Source organism: Callorhinus ursinus, unplaced genomic scaffold (genome assembly GCF_003265705.2).
Source record: "Callorhinus ursinus isolate GAN/ISIS: 27379988/994484 unplaced genomic scaffold, GSC_fseal_2.0 scaffold24, whole genome shotgun sequence".
Taxonomy (NCBI): domain Eukaryota; kingdom Metazoa; phylum Chordata; class Mammalia; order Carnivora; family Otariidae; genus Callorhinus; species Callorhinus ursinus.
In genome coordinates this window covers 14,068,090-14,083,734 of record NW_027397086.1, presented here as the reverse complement: position 1 = coordinate 14,083,734, position 15,645 = coordinate 14,068,090, and the positions used below count along the sequence as shown (strand labels likewise).

Genomic DNA, 15,645 nt, shown 5'->3' with positions numbered 1-15,645 from the left:
AGGCAGAGAGAGGACAAAAGCCCCATACTCATCTCCAGGGAAATTCCACATTCTTAGTGCAAGACTGCTGAGAGAGAAGGGTCCCACCTGACAGCCCTGCTCCCTCAGTCCCTGTATCACTTTCCTGGGAACAGGACTGTGACAGGGGAACACGAGTGTTTTTGGCTCCTGTCTGAATAGAATCAGAGTAACTAGATGACAACTGTATCAATTTCTTATTGCTTCCCTAAGTGGAAGGACAAGAGGGGCAGCCTCCAAGCCTTCAAGGAATGATGTATTTGTGTGTGCATGTACCCTAAAATAATAAAACATGCAGTCTATCAACCAGTAACTCTCCTATCTTTAAGGGTGGGGGGGGGGCTTTGGCAACCAGGAGTCTTTGAATTTGCTCTGAGTTTTCAGGAGGGCGAAGCCCCCAAAAAACACTGTTAGCTGGTTATTAGGTTCCCCCCCTTGCAAATGCAGGTTCTAACTGATGGCATAAGCTGACCTCAGCCTTCCCCTCTGCCCAATGGGAACAGGATGGGAAACACCTTACACAAGAGTCGCTCTTTCTTCCTCTCACACCCATGACTGGTGTTGCTAAGGGATCACTGCATTCTTGTCAACCAAGCCTGGTTCTGACCCAGAATCTCTTTCAGTGAGCCCTCCAGGCAGCTACTACCTTGTGATCAAAACAGGTCCCCAAAGAGAAGCTCACCCTGGCTCGAGGACTGCCAAGGTTCCTTCCAGCTCTGACGTTCTAGGGTTTGGCTCTGCCTTATAATGCTGCCACTGAGTTAAGAGGGAGAAGCGAGTTACACAGAGGGGTACTGGTGAGTAGAGTATCTCCTCCCCTGCCCACACTGAGGGCCTATGCTCTGAGTCCTCACTTCCCTCAGTTCTTTTGACGGTAGGTAAGAGAAACAGAACAGGAGTGCAAGTGGTTCCCTTGGGCCTGATGCCAGCATCTAGAGAGTTCTCTGAGGCTGCTGTGGTCGGGACAAACATGGTCCTTGTGATGAAAGCAGCCTCAGTTCAAATCCCTGCTCTGCCAAGCTCCCTGGTGTGAACTCCCATAGGCCATCTCACCCTTCTGAGTCTCACTCCCCTCAAGCATGAAATGCAGATAACAGTGCCTCTCTTCCAGGCTCGTTGTGTGAGGAGTAAATGGGATGAAAGAATGTACGTGACAATGCTTTGTGGGCTGTTCTGCGTGGAGCCCTGCGAGGGATTATTATTCCCGGTGCGCACCAATAGGAAAACGACTAGGGTGTTCCGTTCCAGATGGACTCAATCTAAACTGGGGAACAAATGCTTTTTTTGGTAATTTCATCTGGTGGAAATGGCAGTCTCATAGGCCTATTTGTGTTTAATGAACCACATCCTGTATCGTCTTTTTGCAAGGTTCTGAGGAGAATTACGTTAGTTCTCTCCTCTGGCGTGCTGCAGATGGGTGAGTGTCCAGCTCATATTTAACCTCCTCTGACCTCCCTACTCTCCAAGGAAACACTACCTCAGAGCTAGACACATCCTACAAATGGCTGCATGGAAGCCACGAAGCCAGGGGAAGGGAAAGGGGCATGCAGCCACCTCCCACCACCTCGCTGGGACCCGGCGTAGATGAATGTGGCCAGCTTCTGATCCCTGACTCCTGCCGTTCTCACGGATTGTGAGGCTGGGTGTCACTGAGAGTCAGACAGCCTGGAGCAGATGGGGCTGGGGAGGTTGGCTGGGGACACATCAGATCTGGGAGGGCCCTGAGGCCATGCGGAAGAGTGTGGAAGTTAACCTCAGGGCAATGACAAAGCACCCAGGAGTTTTCATCCAACAAGTAGCCTGATGGTATTTCTGTTAACGGGTAATTGTATATGTCAACTTGACTGGGACGTGGGGTGTCCGGATATTTGGTCAAGCACTATTCTGGATGTGTCTGTGAGGGTGTCAGTAAGGGTGTTCTGGATGAGATCAGCAGCAGACTGAGTCAAACAGACTGCCCTCCTTAATGTGAGTGGGCCTCATCCAACCAGCTGAAGGACTGAATAGAATAGAAAGGCTGACCCTGCCATGAGTAAGAAAGAACTCCTTCTGCTTGACTGTTTGAGCTGGAACAACATTCTCTTCTTGCCTTTGGACTCAAATTGAAGCATTGGTTCTTCTTGGGTCTCAAGCCTGCCAGCTTTGGAATTGGAACTTATACCATCAGCTCTCCTGAATTTCCAGTTTGCTGAACAGATCTTGGCTTGAAACTTCCCAGCCTGTATAATCACATGAGCCAATTCCTCATAATAAATCTCTCTCTCTCTTTCTTTCTCTCTCTGTATATCTTATATATGAATATTATATATAATAGAGATTTTTATCTATCCATCCATCCATCCACCCATCTAACCATCCTGTTGGTTCTGTCTCTCTGGAGAGCACTGACTGACCCATATCTTCAGGGCTGCTGTGTGGTTTGGATTGATGGGAGATAAGAGTGGATGCAGGGGGGTCCAGGGAGAATGCTAGAGTCCAGGCAAGCCATGATGGCAGCTTGATACAGGGCACAGCAGTGAGATGGAAAGAAGTAGGCAAATTCAAGACCTAATTGGGAATTAAAATGGATAAGATTTGGGAAATGGGGGGAGCTAGGGAGAGGAGGAAATGAAGAAGGACTCAGGATTCTGGTTCTGCCTCCAAACAGATCAGGGCACATTTCACTAGAATGCTGGGAAAACGCGAAGTTGCGTGGGGCAGAGTTTGGGTGGGCAAGGGAGCTGGCATAACGGCAAATATCAGGGGAAAGCTTGGAGGCAGAGGTATAAAGTGGGAGTGGTCAATGTAGGGATGGTAACAGAGTCCCCACAGAGAGAAGACGGTCCAGGAAGAGGGGCCCAGGCCAGCGTCCTGTGAAGCCACATGGACTGGACTGGTTGAAGAGGATGAGCCTGCAAAGCAGACAGAGAAGAAGCCAGCAGGAAGGCAGGTGACTCACAAAGAAGATCTGGGACAATGGAAGCAAACACAAAAAGTGCCTCTAGCAGGAAGTGGTCAGCTCTGTCGAATGCTAGAGAAGGTCAAGCAAATGGGACCTGAAAACTGCCCCCTGATGATTAAATCTACAGAGAAGTAAACCAGTACCCAGGCAGGTCTCAATTCTGAGAACAACTCCTTTCATGTCTGGTTGCTGTCTTTGAAGCAAGCTCCCTCAGGAAACTGAGAGCCCAGGAGAGTTCTCCAGCCCACATCAGCCCCTTGGCCACAACTGTCCTCACAAAAGGAGGTGACATTTGACTATCCTTTCCTTCTCCTCCCCCCACCTCAACCCCTGGGCTGCCTTTCAAACAGCCAAAACTCCTTTCAAGAGTAGCCTAGGAATGCTGCCACTGACATTCAAAAGTGCATTGTAATTCAAATGGAAATGCAGAAATTTCCTTCCCTTGGACAGTCTTGGGAAATTATAATAGAGATAAAACATCTTTTAAAGGTGGCAACAGGCATTTATCTGTGAGGACATCTCTTTACCATGGACAATCCCAATCTTAACTCAAGAGCAGTATAACCTTCACTAGAAAACGTCCTTTCACAGGGTCACCTAGTCTATAAACTTGGAAAAGGCTTATTAATTACATACATTTTCTCTTCTACATTTTGTCTCTCCTGTGTGTGTGTGTGTGTGTGTGTGTGTGTGTGTGTGTATTCTGATTTGCACCTGTCTACCTCTTTGTGTTTTTCTGACTATTCCTACCTCCCTCAGTTGGTCTCTCTCTCTCTCATACACACACACACACACACACACACACACACACACACACACACGCCCTTGGGAACACAGTAACCAGAGTGGATGTGGCAGCTATGGTGGGAGGGAATGGGTTGGATCAAGATGATCATTAGGTGTCCAGCTCAGTGCTAGATGAGTCCACTGATGGACTATGCTTTCATTGGAGCCTGTATTTTGCATATGAGGAAAGTGATCTAGAGAATGAATCAATTTGCCCAACATCACACAGCTGGTAAGAGGTAGAGCTGGGATTCGAACCCGAGTCCATCTGACTGCAAAACCTCTGCTTTATCTCCAAATGGGGAAGTCTTTATCCAAGGTAGCCAGAGGATGGGTGACTTCTTTTATCATAATTAAGATAAAAGAGTGTATCAAGGTCACAGCTAGACAGTATTCCTGAGTATCAAGTCAAAGAGTGAATGGGGAGAAAGGTAGCTTTTTAAAAAAATATATGCATATCAAGAACACAACAGCATGTAGTGAAAGTATTAAGCTGAAGGCAAGAGACTGAAACCTTCATGGGGTGCTTGGGGCACAGCCTGGGACCAGAGGCGAGGGCTGGAGGAGACTCACGGGCTAAGCAGCTTCCACACTAAGCACTCCTGGGCCTGGAGGGTCCAGGGATGACTTTGGCTACTTCTAAGGTCTTCCTGGCTTCTGACAGGCACCATCTAACTGGCCTGTTCAGTGCTCCGGTCTCCTCCAAACTGCAAAATGCTGAGACCCACTGGGTGGTAGCGAACCCCACCACCCTGCCTAGATCTTTCCAGTCCTGCTTGGCATGCCCAGCATCCCCCCAGAATCAGTGTCGCAAGGTGGGTCTATTCTTTTAGCTTTCACTCTGCCCTGCTGCAGGGAAAACGATACACAGACACCCCCCCGCCCCCCGCATCACGGCAGCCATTGCCAATTGATCATATTGTTCTTGGCCAATGGGCTCCATGGCCTCCATACAGTGGCCTAGCTAAGCCATTCCCTAACTGATCAGAATTGGCCCATGGAAGAATAGATACGGGCCATCACATGAGAGTGATTAGGTTCTTTACCATGTACCCACCCCCTCCCTCTTTCCAGCTGTCTACCTGTGGGTTAAAAAAAAAAATGGTGAAACGTTGGAAGTCTAAGACAGACTGGGGATGAACAACGTGGGGACACATTTTGTCTCCTGCGGTGCCCCGGCACCGGGCACAAGGTCTGCCAAGCGGCCCTTAGGAAATATTATTAGTAAACTAAAGAATTAATGAATGATAAATGTCACTTTTTTCCCCCCCTGTGGAACACACACTGAGAAGCACTTAGGGGAATAAGAGTAAAATAAACCTCTCATGGGAATATTTTAATCAGGCACATTCAGCCCCAAACCCTTGGCCCTTCCAGTGATTTCTGGGGGCTTGCTTCTAATTTCTGTGGACACCAGATCTAGGGTGCAGGGAATACTGTGCTCAGGCTGGAATTCAAACACCCTTTCCCTCATAAACTGTGACCCCCCCCAACAAGCCCCCTTTTCTTCTCTAAGCTTCAGCTTTCCCGGTCTAAGATGAGGGGTGAATGGGATTCTTGCCTTCTTTGCCTCAAGGGGTAAGTGGGAGAACCCACAGAACTTTACACTGTAAAGTGCTGTTACTCATGCCCTATTGGGTCTCTTTTCCTGACCTTCTCTTCAGGCTTTGGTCCTTCCAGGCAAGGACAAGCCACCCCCTGGGGCTAAACATAGATTTCAAAGGCTCCAGGAACCCCTCCACCCCTCCACTCTCTAGGTTGAAAGGATATTTGTCCTTTTCTAGCGAAATAGGTGCTCCACAGGGAGATTAAGGTGTGTCACCCATGAGCAGGAGCTGTGGCCAGGTCTAGAATCCTCAGCTGCTGCCCACAAGTTTTGCTTTATTCCAAGCTATAATTTTCCCATGTGCTGACTACATGCCAGACATTTTACCTGTATTATCTCATTTCGTTCTCCCAAAAGCCACGCCAGGGAATTCCTATCCCCCATTTAACACACGAGGAAACAGAAACTTAGAAGTTCTTTGCCCGAGGTTACCCGGCAGGGATGGAAGGAGAGACAGGGGGACTTGAAAGCCTCTCTGTCCCACTCCAGCACCGCGCTAGCTCTCTCCTCTTCCCACAGCTCTGCCCTCAGTGAGATCTGCTTTCAAACCCAGACCCATCCTGACCCGCTTCCTAGGGGGCCCTTGTGCAGCACATGCGCATGACACAGAGTCGAAGGCTGGGGAGGGAAAGGTCACCCACTACCTCTGAGTCCAGAGTGCTTCTAGTTCTTCAGGGGAAAATCCCCGGCTTCTCAGCCTCCCCCTCGCAAACATCACTCCCACATTTAAAAAAAAAATAAAACCACAGTGTTTCGTGTGCCCTCTAGGTCACAGCAGGTGGAGAGAACAAGAAGTGTTAAGGCGGCCTCCGCGCACCTCTGGGCCCTTCTTGGGAGCAAGCGTACCTCAGAAGCAAGAAATGTGCCTCCGCACAAGCAGCCCAGAGAGAAAAGCTACCACACAAAGTTCTCCCAACAAGTCTGTGGCAACCCTGAGGGCTCTGGGGGTCGCGAAGGGGGCCCCCAGCTGCTCTGTCGGCATTCCTTCTGCCCCCAAACCCATCCTACTTGCCACAGAGTCCATGCATCCACGGCATAAGGAGTGGGGTTTTCTGGAGGGAAACAGGCCAAGGCCCGGAAGCAGTTGAGGATGGAGATGATGTGGTATGTAGCATGACAGTGGTGTCCCGGGCCCCAAGCGCAGGCTGAGGTGAATTAGTTCAGCGACCCCAGTGAGCGCAGGTTTTTATAAACACGACTTAATTGTATTACTTCAAAGTCCTGGAGCTTATTGCCCTGCTTAATGATGTGTCGCGTTATTTATAGGGTAAGACAACGAGACTTCTATTGATTTAATGTACTTCCTTAAAGACCGTCATTGTCACAGCCATAAAAACAGAGTTATTCCCGGACAACTCAGTTATGTCCCCTGCATCTATAAACCACCCCGTGGCCCCCACAGCTGCACACAGGAGGCAGGGAGGGCTGAGACCATGGTGGGGGGTGCAAGCCCCCGGGGGCAAAAGGCAAGGTTCTGGAGATGGTAAAGGCAGGTGCATGGGGGCTTCATCCAGTCAGGGAGGAGGGGCAGCATGAAAAGCCCAGGATGGGTAGCATGGAGCACCCCACTTTGTCTTGGGCCCACCCAGTGGAGCTCAGTGACACTCAGCAAGCTTCCTCCTCCCTCTGGGCCTTAGTTCCCCCAACTGCAAACTCGGGGTGCTAAGCCCAGTGAGACTCATAAGGAAGGTCCCTTCTGGCTCCCACATTCTGTGGTTTTAAGAGTTATGTTGATTTGGTTTCTGAGATGGGGTGGCTGAGCCATGTGAAGAAGGTGGCAGCACCCCACCCTTTCTGTCCATTGAGAGCTCTCCTTTCTCAATTAATTGATAATAATAACAATGACAACAGGAAGCAGTTCTCACCCTGCTACTTGTTAGCTGTGTATCTACGGGCACTTGACTTGGCATGACTGAGACTCATTTTCTCCCCCTGCGAAATGGGGATGTGAATACACGGACATGTTAAAACACATAACGCAAGTATGGAATATTTCTACCTTCTCAAAATGCTGTGACACTAACTGCTTCCCTTTCAAGGTGGGACAAGAATGGCTACTTAAGCGCCCATTTCACAGGAAGGGAAAACTGAGGTGGGAAGGGACTGAAGCTCCCAAGGTGAGTGGCAGAACGTTGGAAACAAGGCGCCTGCAGTACAAGGAAGGAGTTCTGGAGTCCAGCCCACTACCTTAGGGTCTCAGAAAAGGCCTGAACTGAAAGAATCCTGAAGTATAATCATACGGCCCCTCATCCTGTCCGTGGAGAAATCGAAGCCCAGAGAGGGGCACGGAATGCCGAAGGGGCTTAGACATGGCCGAGCCGGGGTCTGGCTTGTCGGAGGAGCCTTACCTTTCTGATACTGGAGCCACAGCTGTTGCTGGACCTTCTTGCTGGGGAAGTGGATGATGCATGTGAGCTCGGAGCCGTACAGGGCCTCTGCGATGTAGTGGGAGCCGTAGTGCTGGATGAAGGACAGCAGCTCCTCCCGACTGCTCTCCCTGGTCAGGATCTTGAGGACGTTGCTGAAGCCTGGACACAGGAGAAGCACGTGGAGGTGGTCAGATCTGGGAGGCTGGTGGCTGGCAAGTTATAAGGGGCCAGGGGCTCTCTCCAGCCTGGATTTGGTGTCACCCCAGGATCAGCCTGGTGGCTGCTGTGGTCTGAAGGGGCAACCCCCCCTTGCTTACACAGCAAAAGGTTGCTCTCTCTGGTTGACACGTAAGACACGGCAGCCGAGAGGGAACCAATGGCAGAGGAAGGCCTCAAGCCTGGCGATCGAGGTCATGGGACCTGAAAGTCGCCATCAGGAAATCAAAGCTGACATCTGTCCCGAGCAACTAATGGGCACCAAGCACACTGCTTGCTGTTTCTCCCACTGGTTCCAGTTTAGTCTCAGCCCCAACGCTGCAACCCCCACTGTGTATATGAGCAAGTCAAAGCTCAGACTCTGAATGATTTCCTTGGTCTCCCAGCCAGAGGAGCTAGGCCTCCAAGCCCCTTCTGCTCTCACTCCAAAGCATATGCATTTTCCGCTGCACCCAGTCACCCAGGGCTTGGACTGACCACAGCTGGAGCCCCGGGGCTCCCTGGCCCAGGCTCGGCAGATATTCTGACGTCCTTGGATCTGATCCCTGGCTTGGCTTCCTAGAATACTGCTTCCCTTTCTGCCTCTACCTTCCTGAAACAGTGGTAGTTCCATCTCCTGAGAGTGTCAAGGGCCTCCTTGCTGCTCTTAGTCCTGTGCCAAGGAGACCCAGGTCCTCAGTGCCTAGCACGGAGCCTGCACAGCAATGACTCCATAACCACAGCTCCATGCTCCTTCCTCTGACAGGCAGGTCACCAAGCTGTTCTTCTGAGAGCCTTAAGACCTGCCTGAGCTCCTTCCTGCTGCCAATGACCAGTCTACCCACGACCTCACCTGGTATTCCAGACCACCAAGGGCATCTCCCATGAGCCACCTATATCAGGCTTTACATCCAGCCATATCAGCCTTCTTAGGTCTCCTAAACGTGACCTGAGATTTCCACCATCCTTTCTTCATTTACAGCCCCCAAACTGCAAAACGTACACATATACAAACCACCGTTCACCTGAAATGGCCTCCCCACCTCTTCCCTAAGTCATTCCTATGCTCTGGAAAGTCACTCCCACCCTCCCAAGAAGCTGTTCACACAATCTTGGCCAGGGGCACCTATGCTTTGCACCTTCAGTGGGCACCACCTTGAAAGCAGAAGCTCCATTCCACTTGTCTCTGATTGTGCACATGCATCCTTCTCCACCCCCACCCTAACCAGGTACGAGGGCACAGTTCCCGGGACATGGCAGAAACACCAACCGCCATGATTACAAAAGCAATGGATTCTGTGCCACATCAAAGCAAACTGTAAAAGAGCAAGCAAGCTCTCCAACATTAAACACGAACTCCAATTTGCCAACATTTGATTTACAAGGGGGTTCTCAAGAGCATCGTTATTGATTAATTAAAGCTGATACACCTTTGTAGTTCTAACAGGTACATCGCAGTCTGATTCACAAGTGAGGTGCAAGGGTGTGGGTGGTGGGGAAAACAGAAACATGCCTCAAAGAATGGGTGTTTGATTAGGACAAACTCCACCAATCTGTTAACTCCTGCAACTGGATAATTAATACAGCAGTGTTAATGATGAGATAGTTTCTCTTAAATGATAGGTAACCATGGAGATGACCTGTGGCTCTTTATCCAGGCAGACAAAACTGCAATCAAATCCCTGCTCTCCTCCTGTTCGGCCACTTACTGGCTGTGCGACCTTGGGCAAGTTACCTAACCTCTCTGACCCTCAGTTTCCTTATCTGAAAAAAAGAAGGGATAAATAATGTCTTCCTTGCAGGACTGATAGAAGTCCTAAGGTATAAAATGTTATAAAGCACTTAGCAACGTCAGCAGTAATTACTATTTGTACTTCCCAGATGGGAAAGTCCTCTGATTCCTAGGCTCAAAGAGTTTTGTGTTGCTCAGGAACAAAATGATTCTGAAAAAGAGAAGATAAGAAAAGTGCTGGCAAATACATAGGAAGCACCCGGATAATAACCCAGTGGCAGTGTTATGAGTAAGAGCCAAGGTAGAAAACCCCATCTTTCCAGAGTCCTTCACTCATTCCGAACTTTTCAGTTTTCACTTTTTTTATTCCTTTATCAAACAAGAGTATCAACCCTGTTTTGATTCTCTGTTACAGAGACTATAGGAATATAGGAAACAGGGATATGGAAATGGATGGGGCCCACACTGTACCTGCAGTTCTTGAGTCAGTGGGGGAAACAGACATGGCTCAGATATGAATCAAGCACATTGGTGCTTTAATACAGGTAGTTGCTTTTTTTTTTAAGATTTTATTTATTTATTTGAGAGAGGGTGAGAGATCACGAGCAGGGGGAGGAGCAGAGGGAGAAGCAGGCTTCCCGCTGAGCAAGGAGCCCGATATGGGACTCGATCCCAGCACCCCGGGATCATGACCTGAGTCGAAGGCAGACGCTTAACCGACTGAGCCACCCCAGGCATCCCTACAGGTAGTTGCTTGCACGGAATTCCTTGAGTTATTCTGGGGGAAGTGGAGAATGCAGGAGGAGTCTCCCAGTACTGCACGATGTGCTCCCTGGGCAAGGAGATCCAGGCAGAGGGAACAGCATGTGCAAAGTCACAGAGGCATGAAAGAACATGTCCCATTCTGAGAATTACAAATTGTCCTCAACAGCTGACACACAGGGTGTGGATTGTGGAGCGGGGGATTGTATGTGTATGTGTGTTGGAGGAGTATGTGTTATTACTGTATAGGAGATGGGTAGGAAAGGAAATCATCCAAAAGAGACAAGAATTTAAAATCCACAAGCCTGAAATACATAGAACATAAATGTGACTTTAGATTGTCATTTACCCCCTCTCCTATTCACCCTTCCCTGCACTACTATGATATCCCTTCCTCCAGGAAGCCCCTCTGACTCCTCAGGACAGCTCCCTCCTCTGGGGTACCGCTGCCCCACTACTGCATAGAACTTACCCCATGTAAGGATGTCACTGTCTGCTTGTCCATCCACCCTCCCTCTGAGCTCCTTCATGGCAGGGAGGGCCTGGCCTCATTCCCTCAGCATCCCCAGCCCAGGGTCTGGCACGGCCCAAGTCCTCAATAACATGTGCTGAATTACCCCAAGCCCCCTGGCCGCCCGGGGAGGGGGGCATTCCTCACCTGCTGAGAGGGTGATGGTGCTGAGCTTCACACGATAGAGGTTGCTTCGGACCCGCCATTGCTGCACCATAGGGTAACCCATGGCCTCGTCATACCTGACGTCCCCTGGAGGACAGAAGGGGAAGGTCACGGGAGGCCAGCATTTAGAGAACACTCACCAAAACTGGGCTCTGAGTAATGGCCACTGCTTCTAAATAGGCAGAGGCTCAGCCTTAACGTGCAGGCTCTCACTGGAACCTACAGCTTTACCTGGACCTGCCTCCGGGCCTCTTCCTGGCCTTTGTTCTCAGCCCCCACCCTTTTTGTCTTCCCAACAGCTTGCAAGCAAGCCAAAGTAGATTTAGGATTCCGCTTAACCCTGCAGGCAACTTGTCATGGGTCATTAGGCAGCTCCGTGCCTCAGTTTCCCCATCTGATACTATGGTACCTGTGCTGGCGTTACTTCACAGGCGCATTGTGATACTCAAATAAGGCACCAGAAACGGAAGTCTTGCGGTGACCTAGCAATGCTGTACAGACCAGGGGGGTCAGCAAACCACAGCCCATCCTCCACGTATTGCCTCACGGCAGCTTTCGCACAATGACCGCGGAGATGAGTGGCTGCCTGCAAAGCCTAGCACAGTTATGACCCGGCCCTTTGTGTTTGCTGACCCCTGTGTGGACCACTGTTTCCTAACATGGAAACATGGGATGTGCATAGGGATCTCACGAGATACCTGCGCACATACAGAAAAGCCCACATTTCAAGTTAAGACTGAGTTAAACAAAGTTAAACAAGATTTTTAAAAATCTGTATAATTTCTTAGCAGCACCTTGGCTAGATTAATATGCATTCTAAAGCTCTATGAAGGTAGTAGTGGACAGCATTTTGCAAACTTTTACGACCGAGGAATCCCGTTTTTCCAGAGGATTCACTGAAATTCATGGTGCATAGAGTGCATTTTGGGAAACACAGGTATAGACAAAGAATAAACAAAGACAAAAACCACACAATGTTAGCAAGCCGTAATTCTGGGTGGTGGGTGTATAAGAGATTCTTGTTTCCTGATTTATGTTCGTCTGCATTTTCTAAATTTTCTGCTGTAAGCATTGAAAACTCTCTTTGTCTACAATCAGGAAGAAATACATAACAAAGAAATGCTAGTCACATCAGCAGTTAATATTATTGTTGTTATGTATCCTCTGCAAATGGCAGGCACATTTTCTGTCATTTTCTCTTGTCCCCTGGTGAGGAGGCACTTAAAGAGATATTTGATACAAAGATGAAAATGAGAATCTCATTGGAACAAATGATTTCTTCCTGGACATTACTGCAGTATTAAAGCTGTCCATTACTGTCAACCTTTTTTTTCCCCCCTCCTTAGCCTTTTCAGGAATAACATAATTTTGTTTAGAAGCTTTCATTCTAAAGTAAAATATTCATGATCTCCAAATATATGTCTACTGGAGCGAGGTTGTTTTGTTATAAATATGTCCTCTCCGCTTAGCTGCTCTTCCAGTCCCGTCCTTCCTCTGGAGAGGTTGGGAAGGGAAGGAGAACGGGTGGGGGAGGAAGGACAGGCCGTTGTTTCGAGTCAGGGAGGAGGAACCAGTTTGCACAGCAAAACCAGACACTTGCAGCCAAGCAGCCTCTGCCCCATCCTTTGTGCTCGTCCTGATTTACAGCAGGCTTGAAGTGGGTGTTGGAAACCGGGGCCCATCCTCAAGAGAGGGAGGCAGAGCATTCTGATGCAGGCTGTGGATGCAGTTCATTCACTGCGTGGCATGATGTCCAAAAGAAAAAAAAAATGCTACCTCTTTTGATTACCAAGACATGTATAAAGGCATCATCTTTGCCCCTCACACCCCATAACTGGTCAGCATTCTGCCCTTCACTTCTCTCCATCCCTGGTCCTTCCTGGATTCCAGCCTGGAATATAAGCTCCTCCTGTGGAATGCCAGCTTCTTGAGGTCGAGGCCGTGGTCTTTATTATTCTCACTCCTGCAGAGCCTAGAACAGAGCCTGTACATAATAATAGGCTCCCAACAAATGCTGATTTCCTGGCTCACCTACTCACCTGCATCTTATTCCCCATCACAAGCCCATCCTTAGTCCTTACTCATCCTTGACCCCCATCTTACCCGACTCTATCCTAGATCTCCACCAAAGATTAGGGGTAAAATGAGGCTCTGCAATAGAGGGAGGTATTTTTCCTGGTAATTACTTTTTTTAAAATTCTAGAAATGTAACAGTTTCCTTATTAGGATGCCTCCAAAGATCCTCAAATCAAAACAAATAATCCTAACAATTTGAACCACTAATACAGAACCACGAAGCACCGAGCATTTTATACCCACAATCTCCAATACTCACCCAATGCTGACAAATAATTGTGATACCCCCAATTTCAGAAGAAGAAACTGAAGCTCAGAGGAGAAAGTGCTCAAGGACACACAAAGATCAGACACAGACCCAGGGTCCTTCCCATTAGAGCAAGCACCTCCCCATGGACCATGGTGCTATCTGTTTTAAGGGGTGGTGAGCTCCCTGTGACTGGGGGTATCCAAGAGGACGCATTACTCAGTGGGACTATTACGGACCTGATTTCTTCATTGCTAAGGAGGGTTAGACTAGACGCCCTTTGCAGTCCCTGTCAGCTCTGAAATTCTGTGATCTTATGAAACTTAAGGAAGGCACAGCAGGTTTTGACAGATTCTCCAAAGCATTTTTATATCTGTGATTTCATTTGATCTACATCTGGGCCCTTTTTGAATGAGGACAGGTCAAGAAGGGGATGGAGGGTCATGGATACAGCATCAGCTTTGGGGTCAGGACCCACTGGGTTTAAAGCCTTGATGACTTGATGACAGGCTAGTCATGTGGCCTTGGGCTAGTTAAATGATTTTGTAAATCTGTTTCTAGGGGGACAATAACCCTTGCAGGGTTACGTGAATTCAGACACACAGGGTGCATGGCCCTGGGAGACCCTCAGCACACGTGGGTCCTCTATCCTGTTTGTGCCCCTTCACAGGAAAGGCTCATGGAGCTTCCAAGGGTTTGCAAATGGTAGAGGGGTCTTCCCTGGGGGGCGATTTCCCTCTCGGTGAGACGTCCATCACTCGTCAGGGGGTCCATTCTCCCTGGGCAGTGCTTGAGATACCCAACAACTGTATCACAAAAGCAGAACCAGGGCCCTTACATCTTAGGAAAATCCTTCCACGAAGGACAGAGAGGAACTGGGAGAAGATGAGGGGGAGCAGAAGGGCATCCTGGGTGGGACAGAAGATATGGGGCCTCGGGAGAGCCTACAGAAGGTAGCTTCCCTGTGAGGGAGAGGGGGAGGGGAAAGGGGGGGTGGGGAGCTGCAGAGCCAAGTGGAAAGGGCAGAAGACCTGGAGCCATGGCAGCTGGTTCTCATCCTGGCAGGCGTGCCGTGGGACCTTGGGCTGGTCCTGTCCCTTCTCTGAGTCTAGATTCCTCGTCTATAAAGCAGGGAAGATAATACCCACCCACAGGATTGGAAAATAATACCCAACCCCATGTGCAAAATCAAGCTGTGTAACAAACGCTTTCAAATAAGAGAGGCTCCTTGTTGAGGGGTCCAGTGATTTTACTTTAGAATGATTTAAAAATAAACCTAGTGAAATAAGCCAGACACAGAAAGACAAGTATTGCATGATCTTACTTTTATGTAGAATCGAAAGAGGTCGAACTCATAAAAGCAGAGAGTAGAATGGCTGGGCGTTAGGGGGAATGGGGAGGTGTTGGTCAAAGGGTCCAAAGGTCCGGTTATATGGGATGAAGTTCTGTGGGTCTGATGCGCAGCATGGTGACTACAGTTAATATCTTTGAAATCTGCTGAGAGTCAGTCTGGCTCAGCTCAGAGTCTGGAGTCTCAGGGAACCCCCTAGCTCTGCACAGCCCATAGCAGGAGCCCCCACAAGGGCAGGTCCCTTTGGCCTTCCATCCCTCAGGAAGAAGGAGGCCTGGAGAGGCCTGTCTTGGATGTGCGGAGAGCTGACAGGCACCTGGAGAAGCCAGGTGTGGGGTCAGAGAAGCGGGTGTGTCTTACCAGTGAGCAGCTGGAGGTCCGGGAGGGGCTCGGAGAGGACCCCCCGGCACTGCTCCTCCACCGGCAGTGGGATCACCAACAGCCCATCGGCCAGCTGAGGGAAGTCCTTGATGAAGTTGTTCTCCCTGTGGAGAGGAGCAGAAAGACTGCCAAATGAGGGCATGGAGGCTGCCGGGGGCTGCAGGGTAGGAGGGCAGGGAGCCTCTCGTCATCATAGAGAGACTCATGAGCGGGTGTGCGTCCTTGCTGCCATGCCCCCGCTCCCCGAATCCCAGCTCAGAGGACAGGGTGCTAACGACAGGCTCTAGAATCTGGCAGGCTAGGGCTCCGAATCCTGGCCTGCCGTGTCCTAGCTGTGCGGCCTGGAGGAAACTCCGGCTCCACTCAGAACGTCAGTCTCCTTGCTATAAAGTGAGATCTCAGGGTAGTTGTAAACACTTAATGGGATAAAACTGCCAATTGCTTAAGACACAGTCTGATGCTCTATAAACTATATATTTGGCGGCTAAACATCCCCTTGCATAAG

At 49.5% G+C, this 15,645-nt stretch overlaps 1 protein-coding gene across 5 annotated transcripts in view; it reads right to left on the bottom strand.

Annotated features, from left to right (window-relative positions):
• Positions 1-15,645, bottom strand: part of ASTN2 (astrotactin 2) — an 899,232-nt gene that overhangs the window by 223,569 nt on the left and 660,018 nt on the right. For all 5 annotated transcript variants that reach the window (XM_025888498.2, XM_073905829.1, XM_025888499.2 and 2 more), the window contains 3 exons: positions 15,120-15,244; positions 11,068-11,172; positions 7,700-7,879 (listed from right to left, as the gene is read on the bottom strand). In XM_025888498.2, the coding sequence (XP_025744283.1) occupies positions 7,700-7,879; positions 11,068-11,172; positions 15,120-15,244 (410 nt within the window). The remainder of the gene's footprint in view (positions 1-7,699; positions 7,880-11,067; positions 11,173-15,119; positions 15,245-15,645) is intronic.